This window comes from Corylus avellana, chromosome ca1 (genome assembly GCF_901000735.1).
Source record: "Corylus avellana chromosome ca1, CavTom2PMs-1.0".
Taxonomy (NCBI): Eukaryota; Viridiplantae; Streptophyta; class Magnoliopsida; order Fagales; family Betulaceae; genus Corylus; species Corylus avellana.
The window spans coordinates 48,989,269-49,007,636 of record NC_081541.1 but is presented as its reverse complement, the minus strand read 5'-3'; the positions used below and the strand labels follow the sequence as shown (position 1 = coordinate 49,007,636).

General features: G+C 34.0%; 2 protein-coding genes and 1 pseudogene across 2 annotated transcripts; 2 read left to right on the top strand and 1 right to left on the bottom strand.

The window, feature by feature from the left end:
• Window positions 1-795: 795 nt before the first annotated feature.
• On the bottom strand, window positions 796-6,761 carry LOC132187540 (uncharacterized). Its single transcript, XM_059601886.1, has 10 exons — window positions 6,510-6,761; window positions 5,977-6,181; window positions 5,023-5,113; window positions 4,618-4,763; window positions 3,497-3,740; window positions 3,129-3,233; window positions 2,404-2,586; window positions 2,069-2,276; window positions 1,057-1,365; window positions 796-974 (listed from the first exon to the last, which is right to left on the bottom strand). The coding sequence occupies exons 1-10, from the start codon at window positions 6,736-6,738 to the stop codon at window positions 796-798; spliced, it is 1,899 nt and encodes a 632-aa protein (XP_059457869.1). The 5' UTR covers window positions 6,739-6,761.
• A 2,343-nt stretch (window positions 6,762-9,104) lies between these two features.
• LOC132174142 (histone H3-like 3) lies at window positions 9,105-9,764 on the top strand (annotated as a pseudogene).
• Window positions 9,765-13,923: 4,159 nt separating this feature from the next.
• LOC132161842 (uncharacterized) lies at window positions 13,924-15,814 on the top strand. Its single transcript, XM_059572048.1, has 2 exons — window positions 13,924-14,332; window positions 15,139-15,814. Exons 1-2 carry the CDS (start codon window positions 14,000-14,002, stop codon window positions 15,607-15,609), a joined length of 804 nt encoding a protein of 267 aa, XP_059428031.1. The 5' UTR covers window positions 13,924-13,999; the 3' UTR covers window positions 15,610-15,814.
• Window positions 15,815-18,368: the final 2,554 nt, after the last annotated feature.

The window sequence follows — 18,368 nt, the reverse complement described above, 5'->3', positions numbered from 1 at the left end:
AACCTAAGTTTATGCATTTTTATAAAAGAAAAGATCTAGATCAAGTGCAGCTGAACCAAGATACTACCAAGACATGTCAGCTGGTGCCAGTGGTGGCCTGAGCACTCTCTAGACTTATGCAGTCAATGACTCAATTGCTTGTCCGGCTGCGAACAGACGGTTCCATTTGCTCGTTTTCAGAACTCATTCGAATAGGCTTTGCAAACGAGTGATTCTTCTTCCTCAAATCTGCCTAATGAAATTTTCTCGTTCGAGAGAATCAAATGATTAATCTTCCACAGTTGAGGATTATGTTTCTATATGTGGTTTTACAATCCCAACTGAGTTGAATTTGGAATCGAATTGGGATGTAAAATTAGATGAGTCTTTAAATAAAAGGAACGATATTTCCTTTTATACTTCCATGGCTTGAACCCCACAATTGAAGGTTGCATCATTTATGCTCAGGTTTAAGGCGTCAAGTGTAGCTTCCAATCAATGTGAGACTCAACACTTACAAGTGCACTCACAACACACACAACAAACACAAATACAGCGAAAGATTAGTTCCAAGTAGGCATAAATGATAAAACTCTTACAAGAAATGGGGTGAGAAAAAATGAGGATTTTGTGAAAGAGAAGGCAAGAGTCTAAAGGGGAATTGTGCGAGTTATATTTATAATCCAGAAAGGGTGCTCATATGATTCCAACAGCCCAAATGCAGGGAAGTTTTTGATTGATACAATCATATGTATCGTAAATATGAAAACATTTTGTTAAATACTAAGAAAAAGAAACTTTTGTAGGGATCAGTCTTCAGCTTTGCCTCAAAGGATTAGTTGTAAGGCCAAATCCAAATGGGAAAAGTGGGTCATAATGTTGATCCCCAACATTCATGGGGAGCTGATCAACTCGTTTAAGCCAGGTTCGAGCAAGCTTGCCGGTAAATCCATAGTCGCCGAAAAGAACATCAGCTACACCTTGACCTTCGCTACCTGTCAGAATATAAATTAACCGATTAAATTCATCACTTTTTACGAGCTTAAACTTTTGGGATAAGTGGTAATTAAACAATACCTGGGAGCCATGCAGCCACAAGAGCATCCACTGATGCAAGATATGGTTCAATCACGAGCGGACGGCCGGAGATGACGACTACAACACACTTGACAGCCCCGCAGACATTGTTGATTGTGCTTGGGCCAGGCTCAGGGAGAGTGAGATTCAAATTATCACCTTTTGTCTCTGCATATGGTTGCTCCCCTACTACAACAATGGCATAGGAGAAGCCATTGGAGCTGACAAAGGCAGGGTCAGGGTTCTCATTGAAGACCACCTGGGTGCTTGTGTCAACAGTGGCTTTGATGGCATTGAGGATGGTGGTTCCTGTCATAAAATATATTACTCTCAATGAGCTAGGCTGCAGCTGAATTTGAATGATAAATGGAACACAAAGGCATTATGGGAGAATGGAGCTCAAAATTTCTCAGTAGTTTGGTTGCGTATTGCACAAAACGAAACCGAACCAAAAAAACCTCGGAGTTTCTATTCTAGCAAGAGAGACTTGAATTTTAAAACCGGAACCACTACCACTGTTGCGAGCATACACACAATGCTTGCTTTAAAGCAATAACATGACTTTCCCTTCTTCCTATGTGGGACTCTCAACATTCCCAAACTATAAAATAGATATAAATATATACCAATTTTGAAAATTGTTTTAACGGGAGATAATATGAAACAACATGGATATCATTCCTTTTTAATTAATGGCATTTAAAGTGAGCATTTTGTTCTCTAAGGTAGGCAGCCAGTTTCCAAATATGAATGACTAGCCTAGGATATATATTTCTTGTTAACATTTAGTTTTCCATTTCTTTCATGTCATTTTTCATATGCATATGGTTTATCTTACAATCAAAAGGGTTGAGGGTTTACCAAATGAGTATCCAATAATCGTAAGACTTTTTGATCAATGGTTAAATCCTTTAACAATTAGTATCAAAGCAAAAACTATTTCATAAGTTTGAGTCACGAAGGAGGCAACCCATAAGTATAGTGTTAAGTCATATTGGTAGGGGTTACGTACCGGCAGTGAGGTTGTTGCCGCCGAGTCCCTGCCATTCGATCGTCCATCCACCACATTGATAGCCCAAGTTGTCTGCATGGCTCCCAGCAACAAGAATCTTAGGCACTTTCTTAGCCAGTGGCAACAGAGGCCCAGCAGATTCAGATTTGCCATTTTTCAACAACACAAGTGATTTCCTCACAGCTTCCCTAGCCAGTTCTCTATGCTCCTGATGAAAAGAGGGAATCTGATCAACTGGGGCATTAACCATTACAAATAACAAGCCATGTATTCCTTTTCTTTTCTCAGTTTTATTAAAAAAAAAAAAAAAAAAAACTCTTGAGAATTTAGCTGACCTTGCATCCAACTTTATCAACTAGACTGTAATCAGCCAGGGGGTTCTCGAAGAGACCCAAAGAAAACTTGACTCGCAAGATCCTCTTTACTGCATCATTTATGCGGCTCATTGGAATGACTTCCTTCTTAACCAGATTGGTCAGTTCATTGATAAATTCAGGGTAATCATAAGGAACCATCACCTGCAGAACATATGAAAGTCTCTCTCAACAATATGAGTTCTTGATAATCATAGCAACCTTTTTGGTTAAGCAATGAAAAAATGATATCAGTAACTATCCATTATGGCAGATTTCTATATCATCACCTATAAGAAATTTTACTTTTCTAGATCTTATACTACAATTTAAGATATATAGTGAAAGTATATATGAGAAGAAGACATCAAATAGTTGTTCAATGATTCTAAGCTTCTTCTTGCCCTCAACTTCATAGCACGTAAATCACCACTTATTCCAAAAATTTATAAGAAATAATAAATTTAATCATTTAATCAATATTTTAACAACATGCAAACAAAGCAAAAGCATTCTTCTGAACAATCAGCAAATAAGGAATTCTCAAAAGGGTGCACCTAATTTTGCAGACTCAGGATTAGAAGTTCTTTACAAGACTACAGAAAGAATTGTAATAGTATAGGAGTATTTGCAGGCACAAAGTTCCACCGAAAACATTTTTGGGGAACATTCCTTAAAGAAATCTTTGGCTAAGGTTTTGAACTTACCATGTCAACACCAGCTAGAATTGAAGTTTGAATAGAGTAAGTGTAGTTTGCATGTTCTGGATAGGTAATCCTATCAATTCCTTGCCAGTCTGAGATGACGAAACCCTGAAAAAGGTTAAGCCAATAATACTTATTTGTTAGAATTTAACATAAAATCCTAACGGAGGGGTGGCATGCAAAATTTTGAAACACGGGAGCCCGACATTACAACTTTTTAAACTTCAAAAGTATGATTGTAAAAGTGCCAAAACGTCGGGGGGAGGGGGGCCGTTGGGGGGTTAAGTAAAGTTTTCCGAACAAAAGATTTCCATGAATTTTTTTTTTTTAAAAAAAAAAAAACAGAAAAGATAAAATAAATAGGAAAATGCCTTGAACTTGAGGGTGTCTTTGAGAAAGCCAGTGAGCATCTGACGGTTAGCATGCATCTTGAGTCCATTCAAACTGGAGTAGGAAGCCATAACGGTAGCAACACCCTTGATGATTGAGTCATAGTATGCAGGCATGTGGATGCTGTACAGACCATGCTGGCTAACTATGGTGTTGTTTTCATTTATGCCATTCACCGTTCCTCCATCACCAACATAATGCTTTGCGCAACCTGCCACCTTTTGCCTGTATATATGTAATCATCATAAATATGACCACATTTTTCAATTATATATATATATATATATATATATAAGCTATTCAGCTTTTCATTATGGGATTGGAGTGTTATAATCTTTCTCTTTTAAATTTTTTACGTCATCGTTAAGGTCACATTATGCAATGCTCTAGTACTATATGGTGATGGTATTACTAGATTACTCTGATACAATTTGTACTGACATAGAGAAAATGCTAGCCACATTTAAGTTATTACTTCAAAAGAAATAGTCAAATTACAATTGTAGCTTTCCTAAAATCACTTATAAAGCTCAGTTTTACTTTTATATTGTGAAAGCATTCATATTTGGCTCAACAAATGTTTAGCTAAAAGATTACATTTTTCTATTTTAGCTATAAACTTTTTCAAAGCAACTATATCTGACTTAGCATTTTAACTATCAACTTTCACTTTTCAATTCAAAATATTATTTATTTATCTACTTCCTCATTTCCCAAAAAGAGAGAGAACAAGACTAGATTTTATTTATTTATTATTATATATACTGGGCCCAGCAAATTTGCTGAGCATTGTAGCGGCTCAAGAAATTTTTAGCTAGGGCTAGCCGGATGTGGGGTTTTTTTTGCTCCATGGCAAGATGTGAGTACTCTAAGAAACTACAATGTGGTACTTATTACTCCCATGAGTGTCCTTATAAAATTACCGACTCTATGTGAATTACTCTTCTTTTCAATATGAGACTCGAGTGTTACAATTTGTGTATAAGAGTTTTGGAGTTTATCATCTAATTAATGCATAGAATAAATACTTTTAATTAAGGTAACTTTGCTTGAAACAACTAAAGATGAAATTTATGTAAAGAAAATAAATGACAATTCTTACTTTCCACCAATATAAGGTTTTCCCTTTTTAAATGTCGGAGGAATATCCCCTTGCAAACCTGGGATGATCTCTGTCATCATCCGAACAATCTTGGGGTCCTCGCTATAGCTCTCATAGCACCGACCCCACCTTGGATCTCTGCAAACCTGCATTATTCAACAGTGAATGTTATTACAAAAGGCAAGAGAAATAAGTAACGAGAATTTGTGTTTGGATGTCGGATTTCAGTTGTAGTGAGTTAATCATAACCCGATTTATTTAAATAAATGGATTAGATTCCTCAATCTTATCTCACTAATTTTATGTTAAGTACTTCGTGTTAAGTTTAAGAGTCGGGTAAAAAATTACTTGCTCTAGTTCAAATCATCTTCAATAGTTGCATTATTCACAAACATATTTATTTACCGCAATACATGGAGCGAAAGCGTATGGGATTCCAGTGGCTCGAACTTCAAGTGCAGTTGTTGCACCAATCCTTTTTACAAGATTAGGATCCCTAGTAGATCACAGAAAACATAAATATTGTTAAATTACCACTTATTCCAAAAATTTAACTTATAAAAAATGGTAGAAATCATTTAGATTAATAATTTAACATTTTTCTTCATCTTTAAACAAGTGAGACCCAACAAATGAAATATTTAACTGATATAAGGTTAAACTAAAATTAAGATTGAAACTCATAACCACGGCTTATTCCAAACATTCAATCAAACTGATAAAAAATGTATACTTATCATTTAAACTAATATTCTAACACATATATAGCAGAGCGTAAAGAGTAAAGAATGATAATGATAGACCGATGAAAATTATCGGTTTGCTTGTGGAATAGAAAACAGGCACGTGGTAAATTCAAAAAACCAATGCAGCTGTAATAAGGCTAAATACTGGTAAAGAAAGAAAATTAACTATGAATTTCAATTAACAAAGGATACATAGCTATGAGTATAACAATAGCAAATGCAAAATCAGTGTATCTTATGTGTCTAAAAGGGCAAGAACTGTTATAACATAATAAAATAAAATACACAACAAGAAATGAAATAAAATACATATACACAGAATGCATATTAGTAGGTTTCCTAGGCCAAACATAAGTTTTTAAACGAAATCATGAAAATTAATGGCTCCGTTTGAGAATGCATTTAAAATAATGGCAGTTTGAAAACGTAAAAACACTTTCAAAGCAAATGATGCGTTTTTAAAAACTAAGCTTAAATGAATATTGCGTTTTCATTAAATCAGACCACATGTTTTGAAACCGTTAAATCAAATGGACGATAAACGAGGCTTGCTCAATTGAGTCATAATATTAACGTTTTTATTATTATAAAAAAATAATAAATATTCACTTGCCTGGTGACTCCAAGGCCCACATTATGTGGGAAAATGGTTGCCTTGTAAACATTGTTGTGGCCATGAACAGCATCAATTCCATATATCATAGGGATTCCAAGACGGGTGGCAAGAGCACCTTTCTGAAATTCATTCACCATATCAACCCATTGCTGTGGAGAAGCCTCTGGAGCAGGCACACTCCCTCCACCACTTAAAACACTCCCTATAAATAATTAATGCCCAATTTTGAATTTAATTATTCCAAAACCCTTTCTAAAACAAGGCAAATTCATATGCAACCAACAATAGATCATGTTCACGGGTTTTGCAATGCCAGTATTCCATGTTTCAGGCCTTCTTCATTTTCAAGATATTCATATTTAAATTTTTTTTTAAAAAAAAAAGAAAAAAATTCCATAAAATTAAAAGAGACTGAAACATAAAATATCGACATTGCAAATTTTAATAATTCGAGATTAGCATTGCAAAACTCGTGAAAGAAAGAGAAAACATTATAAACTATATATGCATATATATTAGTATATATATACCAATAAAGTAATTCTTCATGACATCGGCAGTGGCATTGAGCCTTTCAATTTGGACCATCTGGCCAATCTTTTCTTCAAGAGTCATTTGGTTCATGAGATTCTTCATCCTAGCACCAAGCCGTTGTTTTGGGTCTTTGTATTTCACATATCCTGTGCCTTCTGCCATGGATGCCCTCAAACATAATGCTAAAAACAAAAATCCCAACAAGGAGACTGATATTCTTCCCATTATGTCCCACTAAAATCCTGTAAATGTAGAAAAAGGAAAACTCAAACGAAAGTAATAAAAAACCAAGAACCCTAAAAGATGCAACGAAATCAAAAACTTGTCAGAAGTTTAAAAGTTAACCATTAAATTTGTAGGACCCACATAATTAATATTTTAAAAAATAAACCCGAGATAGAATATTTATATAATCCATTAAAAAAAAGCTTCATAAAACAGCAATGGAAACTCATATCTAATTTGAAAAACAAACATGAAAAAGAAACAAGAAAAAAAAAGAATCGGATGTAGAAAAGTCGTTGAAAGATGATGGAACAGTTTCAACTTTGTATGGAAAGCTAAAGAATGATTAAACTGTGAAAACCCAAGAAGCATGTGGGAAATAAAAATCACAAAAAGGATCAGAAAAGAAAGCAAAGGAAGAACGTACAAAAACTTGCAGCAAAATGCTATTGTGAAGGTTTTAATCAGGGGTATATATATATAAAGAAACCTATTGCTTGAAATAGACTTGAGAAGATTTTTTTTTTTTAAATCCAAAAAAAAAAAAAAAAAAAAGCCGGACAGCTTATAATTAGGAGACAGAAGCCAATTGTGGGACTAGTACTTATGTCTTATGTTTTTATGTTCGATTTCTCCTAGAACATAGCAGGGTGTTGTATATTTGTTTGATGGATAATGCTAGACATTCCAAAGAATTCTTCTCCAAATGCTTCTCAAATGATCTGGCAATCATTTTTTTTCCTTAAAAAATTCTCATTCTCTTTCCTTTATTTTCCACTCCTTTCCAAAATAGTGTTTTCCACATCATTTGAAAAGAATTTTGGTACAGCTAGCATCCTCAGGTTTGATATCAATAGATAATATCATAACTGTCTCCTGACCAATGAAAAACGGAACTTTAAAATCCCACGTGGTAATTGTTTTGGTCATTAATTAAGTAGATAGGGCTAGCTTTTGCAGAAAGGTAATAGTTGCCTTTTGTTTTGTTTTGTTTTTTTTTTTTTTTTTTTTTCAATTTATTTTTTCATTAAATAATCCATGCACGACTTTATAAAGCATTCTAGGGTTAAGGGGAGAGAAAGATACCTTAATGAGATAATGACAGCAAGAAAGAGATTTTTATATCTCATCATCATCAAATAATTTGTGTTCACCTCAAATGATAATAATAATAATTTGTGTTAATCTATTTGGCTTGGTTTGTTAAAATTTTTAATTTTTTGTCTCTCTCTCTTATTTAATTAAATGGTTTCATATAATTATAAAATAAAATTTAAAGCTTGATATGATTTCAAATTAGATGTGAAACTTCAATTACATCAATATCCATCTTACAGTTTCAAACGTGTTGTAATTGGACCTCCAATATCTCTCTACTAATTAAAAGAGAGTAATACTATAAGTCTTTTTAGAATTTTCTTAGAATCATCACAAATGTGATGTGACTTTTAAAATCACCGTTGAATTTGATATGTGATTTATTGACTCTTGATCTATTGATGATTTTAAAAGCCACATTACATTTGGAATGACTCTTAGAAGACTCTAAAAAAACTTATAGCATTACTCATTAACAGAAACAAAAACTTATAAATTGAAACAATTTATGTGAATACCAAATTGTATTTTACGTGGTTCGGACCATATCTACGTTAGGATAAAGCCTTAAGGATAAGGATCCGGCTTACATGCTGTTATGCTATTGTAAAAGTAACAGTTAAGTTTGAATTTCAAAGTTGACTTACTTTTAGAAGCTTTTAATAGGAGAGAAAAAAATTAAGAAAGATTTTGAGAAATTCAATCTTAACCGTTGTTTTTACTATAGCATACATGCTGTTATTACGGATCCGATAAGGATAATACATTGTGCGCTCTTATTCAAATTGATATTTTTAGAGGATAAATGCTATGGAGCCAAACAAATGAACTCAAAAAAATTTTCAAACTGACGTGGCAGATAAGGGAGAGAGAATTGCATTTTTTTTAATTTAAAAATCATTGCCACGTCTTTTTGAAAATTTTTCTGGGTTCATTTATTTGGTTCCCTAGCACTTCTCTTTTTAGAGTACGTAAGAGTTCTATTTATTGGAGAATTGGGATATAACTATGGTAATTGTCAAATCTAATAACAATCATATTTGACTACCATCATATTTGATTATAGGAAAATCAAATCCTATAATATATTTTAGGGATAAATGCAAAATCAGTCTTTGTGGTTGGCTTAAATTACAAATCGTTTCTTGTGATATCAAAATGAATTTAAAGATCCTTAAGGTATGCCAAAAAAATAATTTAGTCCCTGAAATCAAATTATGTTAAAACATTTAACGAATTCCGTTAAGTGACACGTCAACGCCAATAAAATGACGACACGTGTCACTCTTAGTAAAAAAAGTATAAACATATTAAAAATATAAATATATAAAACTAAAAAAATAAAATAAAATAATAATTTATTTGTTTTTCGAAAAAAAAAAAAGGTGCTGCCCGTATGTCTGCTCCCACCATCGGTGGTGTCAAGAACCCCCATTGTTACCGCCCTGGTACTGTTGCTCTTCGGTGTGTTGGTTTTCCCCTTCTTTACTCTTATTTAGTGAATTTGTGTTATGGGTATAAGATTGCTTTTGTCTAGTCTAACACGTGATTTTCGTTCAATGTTATGTAGTGAAATCCGTAAGTATTAGAAGAGTATCGAGCTCCTGAAGAGGAAGCTTCCTTTCCAGAGGCTTGTTCATGAAATTGCCCAGGACTTCTAGGTGATATTTTCTCTTTTTTGCGTTGTTATGTCGATGGGTTTGGTTAAATCTTTTTTGGGTAATGATTTGTTGTGTGGGACATTTTGATTGCAGACTGATCTGCGTTTCCAGAGCCATTTTGTCTTGGCTCTTCAGGTAGGTCTGTTCGAGGACACCATATGCCGTGTTGTCTTGGCTCTTCAGGATGGTAACCCGCTTGCCATCCATGGCAAGCGCGTTACCATCCTGCCAAAGGATGTCCAGTTGACTAGGAGGATCTGCGCATGAGGTGGCTCACAGCCCAGCCCTAGCCTAGGGGTTTATCGTTTACCCCTTTCTTTTTTTGTTTTTTAATTTTTTTAAATTAATTGTTTTTTGTTTTTTTTGTTAAAAGTTTATATACTTATATTTTTTTATTAAGACCAACGTGTCTCATCATTTCATTGGCGCTGATATGTCACTTAACGGAATCCATTAAATGTTTTAATAGAATTTGACTTCAGTGACTAAATTGTTTTTTAACAAAATTTGACTTCATGGACTAAATTGTTTTTTTGGCATACTCTAAAGACCTTTAAATTCATTTTGATACCCTATGGAGTGATTTGTAATTTAGGCCAACCACAAAGATTAATTTTGCATTTATCGCTACATTTTAATACAAAAATAGAGTTATCTTTATCTGTCTTTTTTTTTCTTTTCTTTTTTTAACTTTTTGGTATAATTATAAAGGATAAATGTAAAATCAGTCCATGTCTTCATGTGATAGGCCAATTAAAAAAATAAAAAACAGTCTAAAGTTTGGTCCTAGACCATAAAAAAGAGTCCAAAAATTACTTTAAAAACAGTCTTTGTATTCAAATACTCATGATGCTTGTTATTCTTTTATTTCCCCACTACGAAATAATTACTTTAAAATGATTATAATCTTAAGTAAATAATTATAATCTTACGAAGGTTTCATAGCATGTGCATGTGGTGCAGATTCCTTTCATAGCATGTGTGGTTGCTTTTTATAGGTTTCATAGCATGTGTGGTGTTTTAGCTCGTGGAATGTTTGCCGGAAATTGATACAATAGATGACTAAAAAAGGAAGAGTGCCAATACGTGTTTTTCTTTTGCTTTGTAAAAGTGCCACAATCAGCAGTTCCTTATGCCTTCATGAAACCTAAGAGATGTAGTGCTCCAATATTGAGTAAGCACAAGCTCTTGGCTACGTGCTAGCAATATAAGCTAGCTTCTTAAGCTATTTTATTTTAAATTTAAATTTTTAAAAAATATTCACATGAGCTAATCTTGGTTTAACCAAAGAATGCTCATTACAAAATTTTTTTTTTATTTTTTTTCTTAAGAAACTGCTTAACCGCTAACCGAGTGGTTAACTGCCTAACGGTTAGCGAATGCGGTTAATAATATTTACTAACCACTTAGGCGGTACCCGTAACCGCATGATCGCCCCTAATGGAAATGGACTATCTAATATGTATAGAGTTGAAAATTGCTAATCTTTGTGAATATTTTTAATTTGTTCACAATTAACAATGGCATTAGTATTATTCTTACATAATTTTTTCTATTTTTCATTTTGGGTTTCTTAAATGGGTTGTGTCGGGTTACCTACTAAGAACACGGGTCGTGTATACCCGATATGACCCGGTTATTTTAAACGGGTCGTGTCGGGTTACCCAACTATTTTCTGTGTTATAATCATGTCAGGCCTGTTGATCCGTTTCGCTAAACGGGTTGTATTCGTATATAGGTTAATCGTGTCACGAGTCTTTAAGGGTCGTAATCGTGTCTATCCATTTACCCGTTTTGCCAGCCTTAAAGGTGACAGCTGTGAAGAGAACCAACAAGAAAGTATAAGGGACCATCAAATAAATATTAATATATTGCACAAGCCTAAAAAGCACCGGCTTAAGCACAGGCTTAAACACCGGCCTAAGGGGACACATGTGGCAGAGATCCCCCCACCCACATGGCTTCATGATTTACTTTATCTTTAGGTTTATTATATTAATCCTAGGCTTAGTCATATTAATCATCAAATAAGAAAAGTCAGTGGGCAGAGGGACCATCAAATAGGATCCTCTTTAGTCCATAATGAACTGGAGAATATCCAGTTCATAGTTGAGATTTCTTCTTAGAAATCTTACAGCCACAAATAGGACACATGTTCCACTACCAATATATATATATATATATCAGATTAAAAAAATAAAGGGTAGCTGGCCACCCCATCTTGGCCATAAGGGGTGGCCGGACCACCCCATTTAAGCTGGGGGTGGCTTGAGAGCCACCCCAATGGCCGACTAGGGGTGGCCAGACCATCCTATGGCCTTTGGGGGTGGTCCGGCCACTCCCAATGGCCAAAACAGTTTTTTTTTTTAGATCTGGCCCTTGGATGGCCAGCGACCCTTTAATTTTTTTATAATTTTGTTTTAAAAATGTATAATTTTTTTTTTTTTTTTATTAATGGGACAGATATCCTATTTATGGAATAGATCCTAACCATTAACTGGATATTCTCCAGAGGATCCTCTTCCACTTTATTTACTGTTTTTGAGGTGTTTGTTGGGGTGTACCACCCACCCTCTTTGTAATTTTAGTTTAATGTCACATATGAAAGAAAAGATGATTGTAAACGAAATTAAAGACAAAGTGGAATAAAGAAAATAAGAAACAATAATTTACGTGGCTCGGTCACGTTCACCAAATAAAAGACCAAATGGCTACATTTTTTTTTTTTAAGTAGCTACATTTTGTTCTTATTCCTTGATATTGTTACAATACAAAAGACTCATATTTATAAAAGAATTGGGGGTAGATAATCTAATTTGATTATTGTCAAATCTAATTACAATCGAATCAATTAGATTTAGTTATCATCAAATCTGATTACGAAAAATTACAATTAATTAGAATCAAATTCCCTAATATATTCGGACAATATAATGGTGAAACTGCTCAGAAAAAAATTGGCAAAGAAAAATCAAATCCTCTTTCACATTTTTTATTGAAACAACAAAACAAGAAGCAGTGCACGATTTTATGGTCAACCAGTTTGAGTCTGAAAGTAATAATGCATGCCTACCATTTACTTATGTTCTTCAAGCCGCCTGAATATTCTTTGGGAAGTAAATGTAGATTGAAATGCATAAAAGTCTCTTATTCGGCATGTTTTGGGACTTGTCAAAAGTCCTTATCATTCGTTTCTAGATCAGAAATTAAATGACTTAATTGACTTGAAAAAGACAATGAAAGCAAACAAAGAACAAAATAAAAAATTAGATTATAATTAGGAAGTTAGGACATGGTCAAAGTTCTAACAAGGACTTAGAAACTCTGCCTGCTACAACATCAAAAGAGTGCGCATTTGTCAATATTATAGAATCATTAATCAATCATGAATATTCGTAAAACTTTCAAAGTTACTATTAGGCTTTTTGCGATATCCTATTGGGGGACGGAATCACCTCCATCTTCATATAATTCAATCTTGAAATTGGATGGATGCCGTAGATCATCAACTTAATTGGCTGTTTGATCATTGTCAAACTTGCAAAAATTCATTTGAAATCACGCGAAAATGACATGAACCTTCATCTTATTGACTTTGTTACCAAATTTGAGGCAGGGCAATAATTGATTGTTTAAGTTATATCTAATCTCATCTAACCATTCTTACACCCTTCTTTGTTTGCTAACACCAAATCAACTATTCCTCAAAGCTAACTTTCCTTCAAATGTATAATATGTATTATTATACCATCATATCTCTTAAAGTCACTAACTAAATTATCAAGCTATAATCTATTCTAAACCTTAGGATGTAATCATCTCAAATAAAAATTTATTCTTATAATATTCATATAATCTATAAATTCTTCAAGAACAAATCTCATTACTTAATATAAATATTAAAATAATATTATCTTCAAATTAATATTTTTAAATGAAGATTTTAAATCTGGGGCGCTACATTAAGGATGGCCGGAGGAAGGACGCCGGCTCGCTGTTGTGGATCGGACTGGGCTGTCGAAAAATACGCTGCTTGCGCCAGAGAGGGTGACCCAGCCAGACCCACGGCGCTGGCCGTGGGTGGCTGGTCTGGCCAGCCTTGGGTCAAACCCACGGCCAGCGCTGGCCGCTGGGTCTCTTTTCTTCGTTCTCTTGTCTTCATCCAGTGAATTAGGGTGTAGTTTAATTTTGTGCACTTGTTGTGCTTGTGCTAATGTGGCAGTTGCTGATTGGGGCTGTAAAGAGGTGGTTTTAAGGATCAACTGGACCAAAGTTAAACTCATATATGAATTCCATAGGGAAAAAAAATATATAAACATCTCAAAGCATGTATAAATTGATAAACACATGTTGGCCAGTAGAATAATTAAATTCATAGAATGTGGTCTATGTGGACCCAACGTCAAATCTTATTTAATAGTCATCTCTTCTACCTTTGTGTAGAAGTGTTGAACACTTGTATCTATCTGGAGAGAGAGAGAGAGAGCAAAGTTTTCTTAACCATGGCGGCTTCCTTCTTGCTGAGATTTATTTTCCCACCACCCCTTTCTCTGTTCATCACAGGGATGTCAGTGTTTAGCTTAACATCCTTAGCTGTTACTGGGTTCTCCGAAGTAAAAGGAAAGCACTTGCAGTATTCCAAGTTTTGGAATGTAAATTCTCCAAACAATGGAAGAAAGCAAATTAAAGTTTCTGGCAGAACAGGCATGCTCATTCTTTATACTCCCGCATTTCTTGCTGGTCTCGCATCCTTTGTTCTTTTTCAGCATCAGGATGTCCGATTTCTATTGCTCGATGCAGCTCTAACCCTTCATTTCTTCAAGAGGGTCTTGGAGGTAAAATTACATATGAACTCTAATTTACTGCAGATTTGATTCTCAACAATGTGGTTTACTTGATTGTAGGGCTGAGCAAATTACCAACTAACCGACTTCCGACCGTTACCGACTAGATGACGGACAATAGGCGGTATGATTTTTTTTATTCCGAAATTTTTGGTTCGGTAGGCGGAAGAGGTTTTTTAACCGAACTGATTTTACCGACCGACTTTTGACCGACTTTACTAACAAATTTGCCACTTTTCCACATACCGACATTACCGACACCGACTTTACCGACTTCCGACCGATACCGACTTTACCGACCGCCATTCGGTTTGAAATGCGAAATAAAATAAAATTTGACGGAATAAGTCGGTGAAATAACCGACTTTACCGACATTGTCGGTTCGAAAGGTGAAAATAAAATTTTTCTACTGAAACCGACATTCCCGACCGACGCTCAGCCCTAGTTGATTGTATTATTAGATTAGTGCTTTAGTTGATGTGACACTGACCCAGAACAGATTTTTGATGTCTTCCAACAAATTTTCTTTGATTGTGAATCCAATTTTCTCCTGGTATTTTTTGCCTACAAACAGTGTATGTGTCAATAGGTAATTTTTTACATTGTACTCAAAATTAGCTTGATGTTTGAGAGAGAGAGAGAGGGGGGGCTGAAGACCAAAAAAAAAAACATTGCTGCCCATATAGCTTCTCTAATCGAACCATGTTAAATTCTTATTGACTTAATTTGTTTGGATTATAAGAGCCAAATAGTGCTTTTTTTACTAAAATTTCCTTTGTGTTACCATGTTTTATAGGTGCTATTTGTTCACAAATACAGCGGGGGGATGATTCTTGATTCTGTAATTGTTATCTCTCTTGGTTACTTCTTGTCAACTGCAACCATGATCTATGCCCAACACCTAACACAAGGGATCTCAGAGCCACCAGTTGATTTGAAGTATTCTGGAATCTTGCTGTTTCTTATAGGAGTCAGTGGCAACTTCTACCACCATTACCTCCTCTCCAAACTGAGGGGAGAGGGTGAGAGAGAATATAAGATTCCCAAGGGTGGTTTATTTGACTTTGTGATTTGCCCACATTATCTTTTTGAAATTATAGGTTTCTTAGGGATCTCATTTATCTCTCAAACATCCTATGTATTCTCTTTCACTCTGGGCACTATCTTTTACCTGATGGGAAGGAGTTATGCCACTAGGAGATGGTACCTCTCAAAATTTGAAGATTTCAGTGAGGATGTCAAGGCCCTCATTCCATATGTTTTCTAGTTTAAATATATATTTAAAAGTAATGTTGTTTGATGAATGGGCACCTTCAGTACATCTGTTATTCATGTAAATTAATTCACAGGAGTTGTTCACAGCTTGAGGTCTTAGATAGATTGGTTAATGTAATACTACTGAATTTTATTTCTAATTTGGGAATGTATTTTATGAATATATTGATGGAATGTGGAAATCTGAGTTATAGGAAGGAAGTGAATGAATGAAAATGGTAATCTGGTTGACAGAATTGAAATGATGAATGAAGAAAATGGACTTGAATGGAATAGGAAATTGGACTGATTGAGGATAGTCCCAACCTTCTTACAAGACTAAAATTGGTTCATCAATGTTTTTTATTTTATTTTTTATTTTTTATTTTTTTTAAATAATAATAATAGACTATTAAATGACTGATATACAACTAGAAATTGTCGGTGAAACTTAATTTTTAATTTTTTTTACAAGGTGTTGATCTAAGGCTTAAATTTCACTGTCATATTTTCAAATTATATAACGGTCTATAATAGTATACTAAATAACGTTATTCATCACATATTCTTACTATTTGGAATTATCAACACACTTCTCTAGCTCCACCAATCACCACTACACACATTTTAGCTCATTAAAGACTTTCTCAACACCTCTTTGAAGACGGCTCACTTTTACCACTTTCGCACGCCTCTTTTTTGAATGAGTAATATTATGCTTAGGACTTCTATACTCTTATAATCCAACAGTGATTTTAATGCTATAAATACGATTTTTATTTGTGGTAGTTTTAAAAACCATATCACCTTCAAAGAAATAAAAATAAAAATAAAAATAAAAGTTCTACTCATAGCATTAAAGTTTTTTTTTTTTTTTTTTGGTTATTCTTTTTTTAAAGATGAATGAGTAATTTCATTAAGCTCAAAACACAAATCAAACTACACCTTAACCAGTTGCAAGCCTTTATAAAAGGATAGAAACAAAACATGCCAAACCAGGAAACTAAACACCTGCAGAAACAACAGCTACAAAAGCAATTCTGAATGTACGTTCCACAGGGAACACAAAACAAGATTCTCCCTAGTCTTTGGAAACCTTCATTTCCCAACTATTCTAGTTCTGAATTCCCATATGATTTTCTTCAGGAACTGCTCCTCTGTGCTTGGCTGACCAGTGTGTTTAAGTTCATTCCTTGTGCGCCATAGATTGTAAACAATTGATCCCAAAACCAAGCACCATAGCAGGCATTTGAGAGTTTTGTGCCCCCAATTGCTGCATCCTAGCCGCAGAATATCATCCCAAATCACAGGAGGATTATCAACTCTACAATGCAGCATACAAAATTTTCAAATTCTATAACTAAAGCTGCATTCAAAGATAAATGATCACGATTTTTCAATTGATTATGACAATCTGCACTGGACATCGCCTTTATAATCCCAATTCAACAATCTATCGCCTGTGATGAGCCTATCTTTCATAACAAGCCACATAATGAAAGCCTGCTTAGGGATGGCAAGAAGAAACCAAACCAACTTCCACCATACAATCTTGTCATTCTTCTCTGTAAGGACCTCACAAGTTTCATAGATACCTTTCCTTGAACTTTTTTGGGTTATTTGGTATTAAAGTGTTACTCTAATGAATTCATCTCTTTGCAGGGCTCATCTTCCCACACGAACCTTTCTCCTTCTCACATGAATTCCTTCTCGTAGCTTCTAGTTTTCTTTTCCTCCTCCTTTTGCATGAATCTAGATGTAAATTCACAAATTGGACCTAATTTGCAACATGTTCAAGAAACTCAACAATGCTACGTGTTCTGAGCTACTTAGGCAAGTCAACATTCACGGCAACCTAGTTACCCAAAGTCAAAATGCTAAAATGCCTCTAAAAGCCTCTCCATCAATTACAGCAAATTGTTGAAAATTTTGTTGAGCGTGACACTGCTCAATTTCAAGGAATGAGATCCCTATAATTCTCTTTAAATTTGAAAATTTTAAATTCATAAATTTTAGCCGTTCATCTCATTTAAGCGTCTAAAATAAATCATGTTTCAGTATTTAATCAGGAAATATGACTTATTAAATTCTTTGAGGGTAGTTTTCTTATTAAATTTCCTCATTAAATGCTGAAACATAACTTATTTTAGACGTTTAGATGAGATGAACGGATGTGATTTATAAATTTAAGAATCTCAAATTTAAGGAAATCTCGATCCCAATTTGAAACCACCGTTACTCACCAAATAAGAAAGAAAATTAAAAATTTTGAAACATTTGCTTTTTTTTTTTTTTTTTTTTTTTTGTCATTTCTTTTCTCCTCTTCCCTAATTGGTATATCAACCTGAATATACCAATTTGAATATCTGGGGTTATTTATTTTTTTCATCGCACTGTTTTTTTTTTTTCCGTTTTCATTTGGATATCTGGGGCCAGTGCGGGGAAGTGAATTTGAATACAAAAAAAATTGCCCTTTAGGAAAATATAAATTTTATAAATTATGACTATTGGGAAACTATCACATTTTAAAAAAATATGACCATTAAGAAAAGGCAAATTTTTTAAAGATATGATCCTCGGAGAAAGAATAAAGATATATTTAAAAAAATAATACTTAAATGAAATAGTGAAACGAATAGCTAAAATGTTAAGTGTGATGTAAATAATTTGAAAAAGTTAATAGTTAAAATAGAGAAATGTAATAGTTTTTTTTTAACTATTTTAACTAATAATGGCATATTTGGGATTGCGTTTAAGAAATAGAGCTTTTAA

Excerpts from the sequence above, each read along its gene's own strand:
- LOC132187540 (XM_059601886.1), bottom strand. The coding sequence starts at position 6,738 with ATGGGAAGAATATCAGTCTCCTTGTTGGGATTTTTGTTTTTAGCATTA. Across the intron at positions 6,182-6,509 it reads CATGAAGAATTACTTTATTG|GGAGTGTTTTAAGTGGTGGA; the intron begins GTATATATATAC and ends AATTATTTATAG. Across the intron at positions 5,114-5,976 it reads GTGGGCCTTGGAGTCACCAG|GGATCCTAATCTTGTAAAAA; the intron begins GCAAGTGAATAT and ends GTGATCTACTAG.
- LOC132161842 (XM_059572048.1), top strand. The coding sequence starts at position 14,000 with ATGGCGGCTTCCTTCTTGCTGAGATTTATTTTCCCACCACCCCTTTCT. Across the intron at positions 14,333-15,138 it reads TCTTCAAGAGGGTCTTGGAG|GTGCTATTTGTTCACAAATA; the intron begins GTAAAATTACAT and ends CATGTTTTATAG.